The following is a 22,196-nucleotide window of genomic DNA, read 5'->3' on the forward strand; positions in this document are numbered from 1 at the left end:
CTGCATTAAACATGTAACATCATATTCCCTAGTTCTTGAAGGAATTCATTAGACTTGTAATGCAATGAGCTTTCTGTTGTTTTTCTTTTTTTTTCATCATACCACAGACAACTGATTTCCCGATGAATATTTGACAAAACAAAAAAGTAACTGTGATTTAATTAAAAAACTATGATAAGACCTAGTTGTGAACTGTAAAAGCGCATACTTTCCAGCAATTTGACATTTATTTTTAACAATAAAGTTCCAAATGCTACCCCGCCCCCCGACACACCCCCTTTTATATCTTATTATTTTTCATCACGATGCTGAACACGACTTTGAGATTTATTTTTTTCATTTTTTAACAGCGGACGTGTGCCACTTTCACGTTAATGACACAGTAGCTGCATATTTTGGATGGTGTCATGCCTTCAACGAATAGATCAGCTGCCTCTTCGTCAACCAAGCTAGATTTATGTTTCTTCAGATGAAATATCACCCAACAGCTAGCAAAAGAAATGTGGACTTGCGGCTATGGATCCACAACACACTCGGGTCAATCGGGTTCGTTTCAGAGAACCTGCATGTAGAACCTAGTTGCAGATGGCTTAATGAGACAAAGAGCCTGTCTCTACAGTTTTATTCCACCTAAAAAAGGGTCTGGTTTACAGGGAAGTGGCAATTACCTTTTCTTATCGCGCGTTAAATGGAAAGGGCAATGATCTTACCTGTACATCGCCTGAACATTGTCACTTCATGGTTTGATTTTCTATATGGCATATTTCAAAGATACTACCACATGGTTCAGTGAGATCAGGATATATAACTATTTATAATTGGTGGCTGATAGTGGCCATTTGTTAATTATGTATTTTTTATATTGCATTTCTTGTTTTTCTCCGTAGAAAGCTCATCTTATCACGGCACATTTTAATGGTCTACATATTTTAATTTCCTATTTTTAATTCAATTCAATCTATAACTAGTGTACTTGCTTAGTTAACGATGTAAATAGACACGAAAAAAAAAAACTATAATCCCACTACCTTTCCCTGAAACACGCATGGCTCGCTTGTGTTCCAAGTTAGTTACAAGTTATTATAAGTTATTATAAGATCTGTACCAAGTAGCTGAACCGCCCACAACCCTCTCTCTGATAAAACGACGTGTGTGACTGTCTCCTGGCGAGAGTGGAGACCTTTTTGCATTAAAATAAACGGAAAATGACTGTGTTAATATCAAATTTAAACATTAAATAAAAAACTATCTGAAATTACAACATTTTTTGTTACCACCAGCACTGCATGACTTGGTAAAACTGCCTTGTTTACTATGATATTTGAACTTAATTATGTTTTCCAATGGACCTATTTTTATTATTATACCTTTTTAATTTATCAGGGAGTGGCGCCTAGAGAACAAATGGAGGTGAGCACTGCCCTTGCCTTCCTTTTTTAATTCCTGGACACCGTTCACTCACTTGACTTAACCGAATTTTTTTTAATGCCGGAATTTAGAATTATGTGTTTCAAACATTTTCCTCGCCAGGGCCGTTACCCCCAGAGTGTGAGAGAGCAAACACTGATAAAGCGGCAATGCAGAGGTGAAATATTGGCAGCAACTGGAACGTGTTCCTGCAACTTGGTAACCGCAACTTCTTAGCTGGCCCTAGTCAAGGCGTCCCGATCCTTGTATCAAAGGCCCATAAATGCTTCCAGAGGTGCACTTCTTGGACCGCTGAATGAGGCGAGCTTTAATAAGAGATGTCATCCGTAACCATGCTCCCCCAGGGTCTGAGTCAAATAACGTTAGCAGCAGTAGCGGTAGAAGGAAAAGGAATGAGAGAGAGAGAGAGAGAGAGAGATCAAATGGAAAAGTAGAAAAGAAGCCAGATACATCAACATTGCAATGCTGAAAGCTTCTAAATGCAAACAGATAACGAAATCTATATTCATATTTCAGCAATACATAATGTGAAATTTAAGTAAACTTCATATAATATTAGTTCATATTTGCTAAATGTGCTTCATCAACTTTGATCAAAAACGAGGTACATGATTGCCCCAACGTATCAGTTACTATAGCGGTAGAACAGTTTTAGTTTTCTCTTAACTGAATAAATATATATACTTTTTTTTGCAAAATTTCTCCCATTTTTTCTAGAAAATTTCTGGTTTCCCACAAAAATGAACATCACAGTCCGGTTGGTCATTATTTTTGAATGACGCAAAATATTTTTTTTCACTTCAAGGGTTTTCTTTCAACTGCAAGAGGCCTTGTCAAATTAATTTATACCGTGCAAATTTTTGTGACAGCTGGTTACGCCAAACGTTATGAAGTGTTAATTCTAACCTTACCCGGCCATTTAAAAGGTCAATGTTAAATGGGCCGAATAAATAGAAAACGCTTCTCGCAAAACAATTTCGACACTTTTCGCCAGGGAAGCGGGGCAGAACGATGCCGATCCAAACTCTCGGCTCGTGTGTGGTGCTTCTTCTTTTTCTGGTCACCGTCGCTGCAGGACTTAAAGAAAACAGAACAAAGCTTGGTAAGAACTCATTTCAAGGTGAGAGAAAGGATCCATTTATCATAGGTATAAACTGATGGAAAACCGACCAGGTGAAACCAGTTATTGTTTGTAGAAACTGTTGCGTTTTGACCGTGGTGAATTATGGTAACAATTTATTGTTATGAAGAACCCCAAATGAAGTCTATTTCTCAATTTCAAAAAAAAAAAAAAAAATCAATTATAGCATTGTAATTCTTTTGTGAACTGTCATATTTCATATAAATTATTTTAAAATCTTTTTTTATCTAATATTTGGGGGTGTGCAGGTCTCTGTTCTAGTAACAATGAAGGTTATGATAAAATCATCGTTTTTCTTTACCCCCCACCTCTCTCTCTCTCTCTCTCTCTCTCTCTCTCTCTCCCTCCCTCCCTCCCTCCCTCCTAAGTGATCAGTTTAAACATACTTACTCCCCTTGAAAAGAATGAGTCTGCTCACCCTTAGATCCGTACAGGGTAGGGCTAGCGTGACGTAATTTGGTCAAAATCAAGGGAATCGGACTCTCTCTGACATGAGGCCTTTTGATCATCTTTTTATTAAAAATATACTGTATCTTTACCGACCTAATCTTGATGCTGTTATTGTTTACAAGAGAAAATTGGTCGATTGCTGAAAATGAGGGTTTTTTCGCAGCGATTTTTTCTTTTTATCTTCTCTTTTTAATTCAAAAGATTAAAATATAAAAATAATCTTACAGTGACAACTACACGTATGATTTTCAGGGAACAGCGAAATGACCAGTATGAAGAGTACCGCGGTACCAGAAGACATACAATCCCTGTACAACCTGTCCCGCCTTCACCACGACTACATACTGGAGCACCGCCACTGGCTGCTGGAGCTGGAAACCAACCTCGGCGAGGAACGCCAGAAACGCTTGAATCTGACCTGTAGGGCTGACAAGGATCTCGTCACGCAATATCGGAAAATAACCCAGCTGGATCTAGCCCTCAGGAATTTAAAACAAACGATCAGAAACGAGTTAGAAGAGAGCAAGAAACATATTAAAAAGGTAGAAAATGAGACAGCGCAACTACGGAGGTTGTATTTCGAAGAGGAGAAAGTCCACAAAAACGCCTCCTCGGACTTTGAAAGCGTCATTTTGGAGCAGCAGAAACAGATCGCGGCACTCGAGCAGTTGCTGTATGACATTGGGGAGGAACTTAGCAAAGAAATCGAAACGAAGGGATTAAAGAGTAAGTTTAACGCTATAAACGAGGTCTTACCACCAACGACGACGACGCAGCCACCGCCCCTGCTGAATCCTAGTCAGAACGCGCATGTGGCGGCTCACAGCGGCAACGGATTGCCTTCAGTGAATCGTCAGACAGAGCAAGCGCTGCGCTTAACCAATTTCCAAAAATCTCTTCTAGAGGAACGCGCAAGGCGCATCAATTTAACTCTGATCGTTCAAAAGCAAGAACAGCGCATCATACAGCTAGAAAACTACATTTCTAAATCCAAACCAAGATTTTCGTTCAGAAACAATTTTCGCTTTCTCGATTCTCAGCAGAACATCAACAGACCTGGTAAAGGGGATCACGTGAAATGTGAGCAGCAAGAGAACCGTATTGACCAACTGGAAGCAGTGTTAGCGGCCGAAAAAAGCAGCCATGAATCAAAGAGTAAACAGGTTACTTAATTTGACAATCTTTAACTAGGTTCGATATATCGCTTCTATACATCCATCTGCCCCTGCCCCCAAATTACTTTATTAATTAAATAGCATCATTAAGTGAAAATCTACAATAATGATAAGTTAGACTTAAATACGTCTTCCCGGAAAAAAAATAGTTTCCATAGTCCTAGAACAAATATCTTTGCAAATAAAATATATTTTGACAATCATTTTAACAATTCCATTACATTTTTAATATTGATATTAATGTCTATGATTTTTTTACCCAGTTGCCCCTCCCCCTTCGGGCTTTCCTAATAATGAAGCATCGCGTAATGAAAAATTAATTAGATTTCTTTCTCCCAGCTGAACAAAATATACCTTTGACATTTTGTAAATGAAAAATAGAATTCACATTCTCTGCACTAAATGTCACGGACGACATGAAATGTATAAAAAAATAAAAATTGTGATTTTCTTCAACATTTCTTTACAGTTGGCAGAATTGTCCAAAGCCTTGACAAGAGAAGTAGAGCAGCGATCCAGAGCTGAAGAACAATTTCAGTCAGCTTTGCAAGGTGAATTGAATCAGTCACGTCAAGTGAGAGAGGGAGGATTTCTTTGTGAAGAATCGAAAGAAAGCAAGGTTACAAAGAGAGAGAGAGAGAGAGAGAGAGAGAGGCTATTTTTGTGAATAATCAAAAGAAAGCAAGCTTACAAAGAGAGTAGAGAGGGGGATTTCTTTGTGAACGATCAAAACAAAACAATGATATTTAGTGGAGGTGCAGAAGTAGAGGTGCAGAATTTTGTTTTTCTCCTTATCGCCTTCTTTCGCTCCACTGAGAGCATGCTTCGACAATATTTCTCCAACAGACCGTAATCTGATGTGTCCCACTTAATTCTATCCGAAGAATGATTTTTCAACCTGACTTTAACAAGTAAATAGTTCGCAGAATTACGAAAATATAATATGATAACGGTTTTTAGAAAAAGCTTAACCCACCCTGATAAACGACCTTGATAAACGATCAGCCTATACGTGTCATTCCAGAGTTGAACAAGCACAAATTCGTGGATGTGTATGCTGAAGGAATGGGGCTAGACGATACACAGGGTCTCACCAAACAAGCTTTTGCAAAAGTATGTATATTTGTTTAATGTGTGGCCCACAGTGCCAGCAACAATTACTCTTTCTAAATCAAAAATGATTTTAAAATGTTTTAAGCAGGCACATACAGATGATACACTATGCTCGTACTCAAAACGCTACTTTAATGTTTCAGAAGCCTTTATTGTAGAATACGAACATAGAGCTGCGCAAATATTTTGTCTGGTAAATAATAACATTTTTATCCTTTTACCTTATATTGAAAGGAAATAGAAAATGAAAGGATAAAATGTCCTTAGTAACAAAATGTCACGGGGGAGGGAGGGGTCGCTGTAAATACATACATGTCATCTGCATGCGGTGTTCAGAATGGAAGTAATCTTCCTAGCAGGATCGATTTATCTCAGTCAGTGTAATCAGCTTAATTTTCTGGCACGCCCCCTCGCAAAGCAACATGAATAACATCATGGACCACAAAGTTTTCCATACTTTACCCAAGTTCTTTAAGGGGGCGCGCCAGACAATTAATCTGATCACATTGAATGCGCCTTGGCGAGATTCCCCGCTGAGAAGGATCGATCCTGCTAGTACGATAACTTCTATTTTGAACACAGCCTCAGATCATGTGTATTTCTACAGGTTAACGGAAGGATGTACTCCAACCGCTTCAACCGCGGGTTCAACTTTCTGGTCCTTAACGGCACCTCAGGGGCCAAAATGGCGCACGTGTGCTTCGATCCCTTTGGCAAACCAGACGACGACAACGCAGTGTTCCACTACGTGAAAAATAGTATACCATTTGGGTGAGTTCGGTTAAAAAGTAATAAAAAATATATTCAAGGAGAGTACGCTTGCATGCCATGTGGTTTGTGTTCATTGAATGAGCTTGGCTTTTCGATTTTTGTTTCTCTCTTCATGCAGTAGAAATCCGTATAACGAGCTGCTTGGGAAGCTGATACATATTTGATCAATCCTCGCCTTGACATTTGAAACAGATCTAACAAAAAATTCAAAGTACAAACGAGAATAACGCTTGGTAATATTTTAAGTGGTAATTTTATTAAGTATAACATATGACCTTTATTTGAAAGGAGCGTCGTCGCTAACATCGAGTGTGCACATTTCAAAGCCAATTAACGACTTAATCCAATCAATGAACACGAGGACATTAATGGCAATTAAACACCTGGCGTTTAAGTTAAAACTAAATACAATTCTTGATCATTTCAGTGCTATAGTGGTGGTGTTTACCTTTGATGAAGCTTCTAAAAATTCGGTAATGGCCAAGGAGGCGTTAAAAATGCTTGGAGCGTCCGATGTGAATCTGGCTTACAGAGGTCTGTCATTTTTTAAAGTCGGAACTTATTTTTTTAAATAAACATTTCTCACTGACACGTTGCTATTGTATGCTGTCGGTTGTTGTAATTGTCCCAAATTATACATGTCAAAAAGAAAAAAGAGGAATGGATAAAATAGATACTGGAGAGGGAAATATCACATTTTACAGTTACAATGACATATGAATGAATGTTTATAGATATGTTTTACCAAAATGTCGGACAAAAAGATATAGAAACACTTTTATCCCATACTGTTTATATACGTGTCAATGATCTAGGTCTATCCATTAACTTTTAGCTTTTGAAAACAACAACGAATCACCATTTTTAACCTCATTATTGGTTTTATAACTTAGAATTTATCTTAAAGCTCTATTTTAGTACTACATCTTTATACTTTTATATATATACATTCAATATATGTCTTATATATTGCAAAGAACACAATAAACCTTTATTACACTCAGATGATTGTATTCATAATGTGACGTCAATGACACAGCAATATACGTGTATGCTGCTGTGGGCTATAGATTTAATTTACCCTTGACAACATACTATTTCCCAGAACATACGTCACAGGTAGAGATGATATACCTGCATTCAATCTGTATAAAATGTCATTGGGGCGTACAAAAGATCCCTTTATATTAATTGTACATATTCCGAGGATATATCTACATGTGATGCATCTAGAGGTATAGAGAGATTGACTGAACAAGTTACACTGGCAGGTCCAAAGCCAGGGAGGGGGTTCAACAGACCCCCCCCACTTTTGCCAGTAAATACCCCCCCTCCCCGCCTCTGGGTGAAATTTGATCTAGGTACACGAAGGTTTCATAGTAAAAAGTCCACTTTTTCCACAAAAAGACCCCCCCCCCCTTTTGAAATTGCTGTCTACGGGCCTACATGTATGTGTATAATCTTGACATTGGTAATAATTGTATATTTGTAGGTAAATTTATATATTTGTATGTATTTGTATATTGGTATTATTTGTGTGTGTATATATCTTCCAGATGCTTTTGCCATGCTGGGGTTCAGGGGTCACTACAAACCCCACTGGGTCCAGCAAAGCCTGGCCAAGAGACACCATGGTCCAGCGGTGGTCAACTCCAGGATACCGCTCATCTACTAGCCTACTGGTCTACTGGCCAGGGACTCGTTAGTTTACTGTACGAGGACTAATGGTACTTCTTACCCGAGAACAGTTTTTCATGTATCACCTATGGGAATAAGAACTCGGAAAGTGAATTTGCGTCATCGTCTATGCGAATAAGAACGCGCAGAACAAAATTGCATCATCACCTACGCGGTTAAGGCCCCAGAGAACAAATGTGCATGTATCATCTATGCGAACAAGAATGTTAACGGTACTTTGCTACAGAACCATGTTGATTTTCTTTCGCTGAATGCACAGTTCCAATTATTTCTGCTCCTCAAAGAGGTGATTGCATTGCATCAGATGTGCGGCACATTGCAGCACAATTTTAGTTCGTGCAGGACGGATTCAATATATCAGTAAAGTAAATGCATCAGTTGCGACTGCGCTGGATTGCGCGTGTGGCTAAGAACCACAATGACAATCTTTGAAATTTTCTGAAATAAAATATGAACACAAACATAAATGACAGAGAATGTGGAGAATACGTCTAAAATTTTAAATATTTATTTCTCATGAAGCTGAAGCCTCAAAGCAATTTTTTTAATTTAAAAAAGCATTCCAAAGGTGTAAAGTTAAACTAATGCGCCACATACCGATATATTTCTTTGAATGTGTTATAGTCCCCTACCGAATTGCCTGCATAGCCACTGCTCTCCTCTGAAAACCCATGGCATCTATAGGATAATTTCTCCCATAAGTAGTGCGATCCTATAACAGAATCTGTTTGCCCTAAATCCACTTCTTCTAGAGGTGTTGCAGAAGGTGCATAATCAGCATGCAAAATTTGAATTCTGGGTACTTCGTTACCAACTCGTAGTATATGGATACGGGTATATTTACCCGTGACTGCTAGTGTGAGTTGTTTAGTCCCAATCCTGAGCTCAGTGCCTGGTTTCACAAAAAAACTTAAGTCTGGTTCCCTGGCTAAGAACTTAATTATCAAGGTTACATGGTCACATGGGCACATCTTACCCTACCAGGAGCAGTGTAACAGCACTCTCAAGGAAATCCTAGTCAACTAAGCCAGGGAACTGACTTAAGATTTTTTGTGAAACTGGGGCCAGCTCATAATAGTACAAGTGATTTTATACACTGTATGTACTATTACGTATGAGGATCTATGTGTGCACGCGTGTGTGCATGTTTTTATGCGTGGACTGCACTGTACATAAACGTATGTTCAGTTTGAGAAAGAGAAGCTAGGGGAATCGTGTACCTATAATGATATGTCAGGATTACATGCGTACACGGTGTCACAAGCTGACAAGGTTTAGATAACAGGCAAGTCCCACGTTTTCAATACATAACATACTCATCATTCTATGTCTGAAGACGATGGCGATATTTGGACTGCTTAATAAACATGAACTCTTCCACATCACCTGTATTGAGAACACCCCTCTCCGTATGACACTAATTTGTCTTAATAACATTTCGCGAGGCAGTCATTTGCGGTGGCATATGTCAGTCTAAGATCTTCTTTTAACCGAACTTGACAGAATCAGAGGTAGACGTTAAGGATTAATGTTATAAAAATGCACGTCTCTGATGCTTCGCCCTCCTTTAAAAATGTGTTGGAAATATTGCTACTCGTTGATATCCTCAATAGAGGACTTAATTGTCTCAGACAAAGGTAGATAGAGTTATATCTCCCCGTTTGCTGGGTGTAGATGTTTTTCGTACGAATTTAATATTTTTAGTACGAATTTAATACCGGGATCAATTGGATTCTGAATTTTTCATTTTCATATTTACCATTTGGTAAACTTTGCTTTCATTTTTATCGAAGGCAAACACTCCCTTTTGATTGATGATTTAATCAGTCTATGAATTAATTTGTCAAAATAAAAGTTTGTCAGATTATTAGTTAATAAAACTGCCCCTCAATCATGTCAAAAAATAATACAACATGTACTAAACATTACACAAAAGGTACTGTCCACTTTCTAGAGAAAAATCTTAGGGCTGACAGAGACACCTGTCACTGGCATAATCAAAGACAGCAATTTCAAGCAGAGGCATTTATGATAAATATGTTTCTTGTATTAGGCAGCATCTAATCATTGTTAATCCGTGTTGTTATATCCCTAAAAAGCCACAACTTATAAAACAATTTATTCAGATTCAGTGCATGCGACCCATATGTCAGTTCACTTTCGACTGTGTTTTGCATATTCCAGAACACAGCTTAATTCATTTACCACCATAAAGTGCCTTTGGATAAATGAAAAATTTTGACCATGTTATACCGGGTACATACAGTGTAACTTTAACGTAAATAGGCATTAAAGTGACGTAAGTTTGGCGTAAGTCTCTGTATATAGCAGAGCTTGACTGTTTTCACATTTAAATTTTAATTATATGAACGTTCCTACAAGTATGATAAAAAATAACATGGTATGAATTGCATGTCGTATATAAAACCCGCCCGGTAAAATAAATAATATAATTTCGTGAAATAATTCCCAGCTTTTAGCGTCATTCTTTCTTAATTCAATCAACATAAAATAACTGTTCTGTTCGTTACTGTTCGTGTGTCATATATTACTTTTCTTACCAGAACCAGTGATACAATCCAACTAATTCAAATCATTATTTTATCTGAAATTCCCAAATTTTTTCCCCGAAAGCGCGTCGGCCCGTAGGCAGGTGTAACACGCTATTTACATAACAGCTTTCATGATACGCATCACAATAAACACATCATGGTTTAATACAAATAATGACCGGTGCACCGGAGCTCTGATTCCAATTTTATTACCGCTTGTTACAAATCAGTATAAATATTGATTTGTTTTTATGTAATTTTAGAACAAATCGGTTCAGCGCTTTGATTTTGAGAGTGAACACAGTGCCTCGTTATGCCGCTTAATTCGCTTAATCCTTTAATTCACGTTTCGCATATTTATTATAATATTGTGATATCACTCTAGCGATTCCCATGTGCCAATATTATGCAAGTTCAGTTTTAGGTGATATTCATAACTATGTTTGCGTAAGTAATCGAAACTAGGGCCCTAACCGTCTCACAACGTGTGTGTATATTGTGCTTACACAATAATATCATAATTATCTATAGAAATGGACAGAGCCTCTGTTAGAAATCGATCGCCGGTGACCTTCTTGCCTGCGTGCATATATATCGCCGGGTAAAGGAAGCGTTCCCTTATTTTGAAATACCTGGGGATGAACTGAAAATCAATTGACTAAGATTTGAATGGCGTTTTGTGCTTTTTTATTTGCGCAGTAAGATAATTCGTTGCAAAGGTCTTCGAAATTTTCATTTATCCACAGGCTTAATAAAGAGTAGGAAATATCTGACCACGAAACTCCCATCGACTGAAAACTGCTTGGTAATCAAGAAAAGTGAAATGTGATCTCACGTGGCCGATTTTTAGGAAATTGTGAAAGTGTCATTTCAAATAGTCGATTCGTTCGATTTAACATGCTAATTCTGGGGATTTTTAAGGGTAGCAATGTCCTCTGTGTGTGTGTGTGTGTGTGTGTGTGTGTGCTCTTGTGCACGCATTCTAACCGAGGACACACACCCGCCCGAAACCCACTAACCGAGGACACACCTCCAACCGAGGACGTCCTCGGTTGACATAAGCAGTGGAATGCATAAAGGGGCCCATTTCAAGTTAGGTGGTGAAATTTGACGCTATTCTGAGCCAGTCCTCGGTTATGCTGTATAGCGCGGGCCAAATTCCCGCCACGAGTGTATCAGAAATACTGTCCAACTTTTTGTATGAAAATGGGCTATACACACGCGTCCTCGGTTGTGCTGTAAAGGGCGGACCAAATTCCGCGTCCTCGGTTGTGCTGTAAAGGGCAGACTAAACTGAAACTAATGTTATATCTCAGATGTCTATATATTCAGTAAGTTCATATTTTTAAACTAAAGGGCTTTTTTATCAAATTAAGCTCTCCTAGGCCGTTACGTAACTACATAACTATCATCGCACTGTACATATTACGGCACGCTTCTTTATTAGTACTACCATGGCCCATAGGAGCCTACGCGTGCGTCTTTTAGACGCCCCTTTACATGCGAAAACGACAAGGCCTATGCCGAGTTCGTCTTTTACTACAGAGCTTCGAGAGCCGAAAATGACATGGCTGTGTCTCTTTCGCCACTTACTGAACTCCACAGTTGCGAGATTGACACGACCCATGTCGCGTTCGTCTCTCAAATGACACTGTTATAAAACATGAAATAGGCATAACGTGTGATTTTCGCAGCTGAATAAGTAGACCCTTATAAACGAAGTTGACGTAACTTGAGAGTCATGTCGCTTTCAACTCTTACAAACCTCCAACAAAATCTATCTCCACACAGACGCACGCGACATGTACTATTGGACATGGGTCAGTTGAAACCCTATTAACCTAAAGGGCTCATGTTACTTTCTGCCAACTCTTATATGTCAAATCCAATTAATTTGAAACAGTGTTGTGCTGTCCCAAAACATTTTTTTCATTTGAATCCCATCAAAATTTAGTGCTATCTAGATAACAGTGTGGCTAATTGCTTGTAATAATTATATGGCCTCATATTTTTATTTTCAAGGATTCAAATATAAAGGGTTTTAAGACGGTCCTTCTGTTTCAAATTAATTAGCTGAAAGTAACATGAGCCATTTAGGTTAATGTCGCTTTCAACTGACCCATGTCCAATAGTACATGTCGCGCGCGTCTGTGTGGAGATAGATTTTGTTGGAGGTTTGTAAAAGTTGAAAGCGACATGACTCTAAGGTCACGTCAACTTCGTTTATAAGGGTCTACTTATTCAGCTGCGAAAATCACACGTAATGCCTATTTCATGTTGTATAACAGTGTCTTTTGAGAGACAAACACGACATGGGTCGTGTTAATCTCGCATCTCTGGAGTTCAGTAAGTGGCGAAAGAGACACAGCCATGCCATTTTCGGCTCTCAAAGCTCTGTAATAAAAGACGAACTCGGCATAGGCCTTGTCGTTTTCGCATGTAAAGGGGCATCTAAAAGACGCACGCGTAGGCTCCTATGGGCCATGGTATAGTACAACTGACTTGGAGTGGTTTAAATAAAGAAGAACTGTCTGAATTTGTGGCTCACTCGGTAGATCTTAGGACCGACAATCTTTTGAGGGTGCAAGAATTAAATGAAAAGGGTAAATGGATCGTCCGTAAACCCCCTTTACACTGGGGCGGCGTCCTTTGTGCGACCAAGAAACTGGCATCACTGTGGTCGTAGAAAGGAGGTACAAGCATTGCTTTGGTTGAAAAAAATGAATATTTGGTGATTGGCCAGTTGTCAGAAAGTTAAGTATTATAATTTTGTACTCTCAAATGGATCTGTACTACAGGACGCAGAAAGGACGCCGTCCAGTGTAAAGGGCCCCTTAGCTAACTATGAATTAATCTACCCCTGACAGTTTGAAGAAGGCTATGACATTATGAAACATTTATTATTACATAATGGCTCTGCGAACTACAGTCACTTCTTTTCACCTGTAGATCTGACCTGTTTGTTATACACCTGGCTGCTAGAATAAATACTAAATCTAACAACTGAAGTGAAATTATATTTTGAATGGGCCCCTGTCGGTCCATGTCGCTAACACAGAGCACACATATTCATAAACACCGCATTTGCAAGAACCGCTGTGAAATAAAAAAAGAAAAAAAAAGACGCCCCGACAATTACGCGTCCTGATATATAGGCCTACAGTTTGGATATGCACACGGCAAAAACGATTAAGGGACCGTTCCCAGATCCTATCGTACTAACTATGGATCGATCTCTCCCAGAAGGAATGCTATATAAATTGCAATCAACGTAATCAGTGTGATCTGGCCAATTTTACAAAGTTGCTGTTTTTCCCTTTTCTCAGCATAATATTATATGCGATGCAACATTTTAAAGAGAACCGATAGGTCTATTTTCATGAAACTCACAGAACTAATGAATATTAGTTAAACGCAGGTCAAGTTTGAAAATCTTCATAATGGGCTGCTTTTTTTTTCAGAAAATTTGCTGTTGTTTTTGCTTTTTTCAGCATACATGCAACACTGTAAACACAGTTCAAGGAGAAGCAATAGGTCTATTGTCATGAAACTCACAGAACTGATGATTATTAGTAAAAGGGTTGTCAAGATCAAAAATCGGCATATCCGGGCCATTTTTTGTCAAAAGTTATGCTGTTTTTTTTCTGCCATTTTCAGCATTTAAGTAACACTGTAAGCACATTTCAGGGAGAACCGATAGGCCTGTTGTCATTAAACTCACAGGAGTGATCAATGTTACCAATATACAAATCAAGTTTGAAAATAGGATTGATTGGTTGAGTTTTGTGGAAGTTGAGCCTTGTTTTGATATATATAAGTGGTTTTCCTCAGATTTGATTGTCAGGCATGTTGACAGTTTCGTTATTGAACTAACTAGATATGTAAATATGTTAGTGTTTCTCTGAAATTTTCTGCATCTTTACAACATTGCTAGTTGATTATATAAATATGACAGTAAACATGTTATCATGTACTGTGTAATACAGTGTCTCAAAATGGAGGAAATGGGGTGATTATTTTCAAAAGTTTTGCATTTTTTTCTCCTTTTTTCAGTGTACATGCAACACTGTTAACATATTTCAAGGAGAACCAATAAGCCTGTTTTCATGAAACTCACAGAACTGATGATTATTAGTAAAAGAATGGTCAAGATTGAAAATCAGCAAGACCAGGCCCTTTTCTTTCAAATGTTATGCTGTTTTTTTTGTTTTTTGTTTTTTTTGTTTGTTTTTTTGTTTTTTTGTTTTTTTTTTTTTCAGCATATATGTAACACTGTAAGCACATTTCAGGGAGAACCAATAACTTAAAGCCTGTTTTCATGAAACTCACAGAACTGATGATTATTATTAAAAGCATATTAGTAACACTGTAAGCACATTTCAGGGAGAACCGATAGGCCTGTTGTCATTAAACTCACAAGAGTGATCAATGTTATCTATATACAAATCAAATTTAAAAATAAGATTGATTGGTTGAGTTTTGAGGGACTTCAGCTTTTATTTGTATATAAGTGGTTTTCCTCAGATTTGATTGTCAGGCATGTTGACAGTTTCGTTATTGAACTAACTAGATATGTAAATATGTTAGTGTTTGTATGAAATTTTCTGCATCTTTACAACATTGCTAGTTGATTATATAAATATGACGGTAAACATGTTATCATGTACTGTGTAATACAGTGTCTCAAAATGGAGGAAATGGGGTGATTATTTTCAAAAGTTTTGCATTTTTTTTCTCCTTTTTTCAGTGTACATGCAACACTGTAAACACACTTCAAGGAGAACCAATAGGCCTGTTTTCATGATACTCACAGAACTGATGATTATTAGTAAAAGAATGGTCAAGATTGAAAATCAGCATGACCAGGCCCTTTTCTTTCAAATGTTATGCTGTTTTTTTTTAAGCATATAAGTAACACTGTAAGCACATTTCAGAAAGAAACCAATAACTTAAAGCCTGTTTTCATGAAACTCACAGAACTGATTATTATGAGTAAAAGAATGGTCAAGATTGAAAATCAGCATGACCAGGCCCTTTTCTTTCAAATTTTATGCTGTTTTTTTTTTTTTTCAGCATATAAGTAACACTGTAAGCACATTTCAGGGAGAACCGATAGGCCTGTTGTCATTAAACTCACAAGAGTGATCAATGTTATCTATATACAAATCAAATTTAAAAATAAGATTGATTGGTTGAGTTTTGAGGGACTTCAGCTTTTATTTGTATATAAGTGGTTTTCCTCAGATTTGATTGTCAGGCATGTAAACAGTCTCATTATTGAATTTACTAGATATGTAAAATGGGTTGTTTGACAATTTCTGCGTCTTGACAATATTGCTAGTTGATTATATAAAAATGGTGGTAAACCTGTTATCTTGTATTGTGTAAAAAAAGTGCCAAAATGGAAATGAACTCGTATCATTGTAGTTTGTCAGATTCAATCATTCACAATGTTCGGAATGGAGGAAATTGGACATTTAAACTTGTTATATTGATATTTTTGCCATCTCAACAATTTTCTTAGTTGATCATGTGAAATGGCAGTAAACTGTATTATTTTATGTAAAAAAAGTTAAAAATGGAAAGAAACCCATTTCAGTACAGTGCTCTCTTGTATACATTTAGCATTTTCAAAGTATGACTTTGGAGTTCTATGAACCTGAAAACCTTTGCTAGTCACATTTTCTGAATATTCATGATGCTAATATTTTATTATAAAAAATTGATGATCATTATGCTGTTAAGCATTATATAATATTGCATCAAATTGGAAGAAAGCACAATTTTGGGTGCTGCTGGCATGATGTCCTCAATTGTAAAATTGTGTACTGTGCAAGTCTGTATCCAATGGACGACACTTTGTGTTATCAAAATATAAAATTCATGATAATAAAAGAGTGCTAAATAGAAAATAAGCATTATGAAAATAAAATGTTTGAAAACGAATTTCTTTGGTCTTTTATTTTATTTCATCAGTATCCTTTCTTTTCCTAAATTAATTGATGTTTTATCTCATAATCTTCAATTCTAAAAAAGTGGCAAAGCCCAGCATTAAATATTGTATAACTGTTCATTTAATCATCACCTCTGGTGTTATTTTGGAATTTACCTTAAATATGAAAGAATTTCATAAAAATGTGAATTGCTGCAAAGTAACGCTATATAAAATTTGCTTTGCATTAAAAGTACAATCATTATTACATGTAGATGCATGCATGTCCTCGGTTGTAATGTGTAGTGTCTGTCCGTGTGTGTGTCCGTGTGTGTCCTCGGTTAGAATGTAAAATTCTTGTCAGCAAAAAATTAGTTTTTATAAAAAATTAATTTATAACATTCATACTCGAATAGATTTTACCCTAAATTGAATGTTTTTATTTTGATTTAACCAAGGAATAAGATGTCCTCGGTTGTATGGTGTTGTGCTGATGTCCTCGGTTGGTACACATAGACAAGTATGTGTGTGTGTGTGTGTGTGTACAAGGGTCAAATATGATTTTATTGTGAACATTTACGTGATCGATCTTACTTTAAATGAAGCACATGTTTGAGCTATTTGTGTTTTCATGCTCTTTTTATTTATTTTTGTCTTTGCTCTTCTACAAGTGAACATTGATGTCACGGTATGGGTACACTGTTTCAAATCCATTCATTAAATTAAAAGATATATTCATTCATTAGTTAAAAAAGATAGATAGATAGATCTGCTCTAAATGGTTTTGATTTTTGGAATTAAGTAATTTTAAAAATGTTACTTTAAAAAAAAGTCATACTCACAAAATCAAGGTCACTTAATTACCCTGGAAAATATTTACCAAATATATGTGCCAGATAAATCAATGTGTCAAAGTACTGAGGACGGTCCTGCTCCACACCCCAGTGTGAAGTGGCTTGTGACCAACACATTTACATATCGGGGGTCAACCGGGTACAAATCTCAATAAAAGAACAATAAGGATTTCCCAAGTATGATTGTGTATGATTTTGAAATATTAAAAATGCTACTTTTTTGCAATTTTTAAAAGACCAAAATTGTACTTATCACTATGATTAATATAAGTAATTTTTATCAATTTAGTATACATACGGGGTAGGTGTTTGTAGCATTTTTATAAACCCCCTCTTTTCAGCTCATCTCAATCTATTTTAATAGACCTCTTTTTACTTTCATTTATGTTTTTAAATTAATCTTAACTAATCTTATTTCCATACACTCATGTATTTATATATTTATTTATCTATTTATTTATTTTGTAAAGCACCAAGATGCCAGTGTCTAATACATAAACCTGGGATATAATACTGGAGTTGATATATATAAGAAAAGGAGGTTGACAGTTAACAAAGGAAGAACATTGTTATAGAATCATCTTTCCTCTATCAAAATGAACAATTACTTCACATCTGGTACACACATAAAACACAAATTTAAAATGTTCTGACCTACTTAAAGATTTATGCATTACATGGATAACCAAATAATATATATTATGGGATACGGAAGAGCGACCAAATTGCTACAGACCAAATAAGGCGTCAACTGTACATCTTACTAACAAAGAAAAGCGTAATTTATCACCATTAGCAAAAATTCAAATAAGCATATTTCATCACGTAGCCATATTTTCATTCATGTATTCTTTACCTCGGTATTATCGACACGTTGTGCTGATTTGAATATGAAACTGTGAGTAATGCCATGTTACCAGTAATTGGAAATTTGTTTCCGTGAGAGTTCAGGACATAATAACAATGGCAGCAAATCAGTGGCTTATCTGGGGAAGGCAGGCGGGTGAGGGGGGGGGGGGGGGGGGGGTGAGAAGGGCAGCAGGCGCGTGACTGTCCCTTAGCACCCTCTTTAAACTAATAACTACTGTAGCGAAACGAGATAGAAAATATAACTTATTTTCCATCCTACATATCCTTCATAAAACGTTGTCCTTGACTAATGTTCTATGTTTTTAATAGTATAATCCACCCACCCTCCCCGTCCTATTAGCAAAAGCCGCCTATGAACATTGCTGAGTTATGTGACTATAATTGAACTTATAGCCTGACAGTACTGTGTCTACCTAAGTTATCTCTGCAGTGATTCGTTCTTTTTGGAAAAAGTGCACAACGGAAAAATATTTTTAAAAAACGTGGTTTTCCTTCTTTTGTGACATTGGTGGATGTATATATGCTGCCTGAAATTAAATAAAATTGTGCAAGGTGTTCAAAAAGGGAACCATTATTCTCAAATAGATTTAACATTTTTTTTTTCAGTATTTCATAGGATCAAGTCTGCATGGTAACATATTTAGTTTGTCAATTGATATAGTTACCTTTTATTTTCTAATTTTTAATTTTTCCAACTACTTATATGTAGTCAAAACGAAAAAATTAAAAAATTAAAAATTAAACTGTTTACTGTCGGTATGGGATTTAGTTAAGACCAAAAATATATCACATTTAAATGTTTTACTACTTGATATCTTTTTAAAAGAATATTAAGCAGATAATTGTTTAGAGCACCACAAAAAGAAAAGCACTCTTGACAAATAAATAGATTAGTAAAAATGGCAAAACAATCAGGTGATCATTCATAATTTAATGTCTACAGGACAGCGTTTTTACAAGTAACATCCGGTTAAAATCAACACATAACTCCTTCTTTTCAGTTTGCGCTAAATGCATCGCACATAAATCAGGGACGTGTCATTGTCTTTACATCCCTGTATACATTTGAATATCGTTAAGACGTGACACACGGAGAGGTCTCTTTATAGGCTGAGAAGTTCTTCCCTTAGATCATGTAGCTACAGAATTCTTACATGTTGAAAGATAGGTTTTTATTCTTAAGAAAAGTATAAGCGTACCCGAACATTGGGCCTATACTTATAGTTTATATCAGGAAGATTGAATTGATCATTTTTTATGATGTATTAATTTATTTTTTTCTAATCCTAAGAAAGCTCTGAAAACAAGGTTATCACATGTTTCAAAATCTCAAAATTATATAAAAAACGTTCAACTAGGAAAAAAAACCCATAAATTTTGTAGCAAAAGATTATGTTTCCTTTTTAGGGAGCTCGGCATGCATTCCTATTTGTGAAAATGATAAACCTTTATAAATGCCCACATGAATAAATATTTTCTCGGATTTTATCTTTTCATTTTCTTGTTCAGAAGTCTTCTTTCTTACTTTGCAGCTTTGTTACTTTGATTGATTTCATATTTTAATTTATTACGTAATTGTTAGACCAAAACAAATTCTCCTCAAACTACATATATACTGTCCCGCCCAGCGCCTTTTTTTTACAATTACAATATTTTCAGACCGACGAATAATCAATCGGACTTTAATAATTTTCATACTGAGCAATATCACCTAAAACAAATCACAATTTCAAATCTCAACATTGTGTACAACATTGTGTAGGAATACAAAAAAGTTCCCGCCTAATTTTGAAACCTATTTCATCAAGCAACCCTCTTTGTGAGCCAAATATTACCCATGCAGACCCATAATGTAACTATAATAAGTCAACTGCTCATATCTGCAATATGGCATTAATCAGCTAATGCCCTTCCAATTGTTAGCAACACCGCCACAACGAACGTATAAATCAAATATTAATTCTTGCACCCCGGTATTATCCTATGTTTTATAGGCGACCAGCCCATTAAACGCACTGGTTTGTACTCGATTGACACAGCGCTGAGAATTCCGGGCTAAACCACGTGTAACGCGCCGTATAAAGGGTGCATACAAATCGAATTAGTTCAGATGACGGGTCACTGTTAAAGACTGCACCAAGCTACAGTGCATACTTCACTTGTTTCGGCGTTGGCGGGGGAGAAGGACGTGGCTGAGCCGGACCTTGAGTGGTGAAGGAGAGAGGGACGCGTCATGTATGAGAGAGGGGGAGATGGAGGATTTAGGGACTATTCACTTGACTGTTTTTAACTACGTGACCTTCAATCAGCTTCGTCAGCTATCAATGAATGGCGCAATCTTGATGACTGACTTAATAAAATAAACGCGTAAGGGACTAAGTCCTTAATATTGTCACAGTGGTGAGAGTCGTTTTCTTTCACAAAACAGAAGAGTCTCCTCGAAGGATGGTACTAGGTTAGTGACCCATCTTGGAAAGATGCCACCTTTACCAGCTGGGGACATTGACTAGTTAAGGAATCGTCAGAAATACAGTGAAGTCTTTATTTGACATCAGCACCACGTGAAAGGACGACACCGGAGATAACAACCAGTGATTGGTTAACTCTCGCCGACCGCTCACGCTGAACGGACTTGACCTTCGCCCCGTCGCTAGGTGCAGGAGAGCGACGTCTCTGTCCCTGGTGTCGTCATTACGTTGTCCAGGCCAGGAAGTTACGTCATCAGTCCTGCCATCACTCAGCGTGAGTAGTTATGGCGAAAAAGGATAGAAACTACAGCCGACGCTATGGGGTGTACGAAATCTTCACAATATCCCTTGAAATTACATGGTTACGTGACGGATGCATCTTTCTTCATGTGATTGCTAAACAAATGGAACAGTAAGTCATTCGTGATTCAATTAAAGAAATAGCAGAGAAACACTATCTTTTAATTCATAAAAAAACTAAGTCTGTCTATGCGTCTGCACCCAATACCCCCTTTAATTGATAATAGCTGTCAGAGGGAATAACTTCCAATTTAATCCTTTAACATCTCAAATTATCCGTAGAATAAATTCGCGTGCGTTTCAAATGGCCTTTTCTGAAAGACTTAAGTGCTCAAATATGAAGTGCTGGGAATAAGGACATCGTTTTATAAGATGTATCTACATACTAACTCGGTTAAATTGGTTCTGTACCTATTCATGTCTTTCATTTACACTCCGTGACTTACATTTATCAAGCGCGACGGTTGTACACTTCGTGAGTGAAAAACAAAGTTTCTGTACTGTGTGCGACAATCATAATCAGTCGTAAAAATATGCATGTCAGTAGAACGGCAAAATAACGCAGTTAAAATTGATTTTTTTTTCGGTATACATATACTTGATTCAGAAACATAAGAAAACAGCCATTCCTCTTGGGATGGTTTGGTCCATATAATAACGTGACAGAATATCCCATGTGAAACAAAGCAATTCAATGCAAAACTGTAAGAATTTTGATACACGTGTCTATAGATAGAGGCCTAAGCGCCAGCCAGGGTCCAATTTTAAAGAGAGCTGTTAAAGCATCATGTTTTGATGAGTGCATATTGCTAATATAGACGACGGTTTAATTTGTGGTAATCTCTGTTAATTCTACGCCATTCATGCTTTTATAACTGATATGCGTGTGGACGCCGTCAGCTGAGAGATCTGTCAGAATAGTCACTCACGCACATGTTAATGCCAGTGACAAGCTATTCATCCCACCATTCTGGTCAGCCGAGAGTGATCCTTGACCATTTTATCGATTGGTTTGACCAAAGTTCATCGATAAACAATCAGCATCACGCGCAGATTAATTATATTACGCTAGATACTGCCCCTGTCAACACGTGTTGCTGACCCTCCGCTCCAAAACCTCGTTATTGACAGGCGCTCTCCATAATTTTCCGCACTTAGCTTTACTGAAAGTGAGACCACACTGAAGATCTGGGGCGCGAAATGAATTATCATATTCGCTTATCATTGCGTATTTATCACCAGCATTTGTACAGATTGAACATTTGTATGTATATATGAATATCAGTGTAATGCAGTGTGCCAATATGACGCTTTTATATGAAGACAGGACGCAAGTGAGCTATAGGTGGCGAAATTCACGACTGCTTGCAATTTACATGTACTAATAGACGTCCACAGGTTCGTCGCAGCCCAAACAAGGTCCAGTGCAACAAGCCACTCATTC

The 22,196-nt window shown here is 37.1% G+C and overlaps 1 protein-coding gene across 2 annotated transcripts; it reads left to right on the forward strand.

Annotated features, from left to right (window-relative positions):
• The first annotated feature begins 2,120 nt into the window (after positions 1-2,120).
• LOC106170860 (uncharacterized) lies at positions 2,121-8,683 on the forward strand. 2 transcript variants are annotated; one of them, XM_087016144.1, is made up of 7 exons: positions 2,121-2,548; positions 3,272-4,182; positions 4,664-4,745; positions 5,219-5,307; positions 5,915-6,078; positions 6,506-6,612; positions 7,635-8,683. In XM_087016144.1, the coding sequence occupies exons 1-7, from the start codon at positions 2,440-2,442 to the stop codon at positions 7,751-7,753; spliced, it is 1,581 nt and encodes a 526-aa protein (XP_086872270.1). In that variant the 5' UTR covers positions 2,121-2,439; the 3' UTR covers positions 7,754-8,683. The 2 variants fall into 2 exon arrangements, with proteins under 2 accessions (XP_086872270.1, XP_086872271.1); XM_087016145.1 differs by having other exon boundaries at positions 2,122-2,530; positions 7,635-8,682.
• Positions 8,684-22,196: the final 13,513 nt, after the last annotated feature.

Source organism: Lingula anatina, chromosome 6, assembly GCF_051362555.1.
Source record: "Lingula anatina isolate TDL-2025a chromosome 6, LinAna3.0, whole genome shotgun sequence".
Taxonomy (NCBI): Eukaryota; Metazoa; Brachiopoda; class Lingulata; order Lingulida; family Lingulidae; genus Lingula; species Lingula anatina.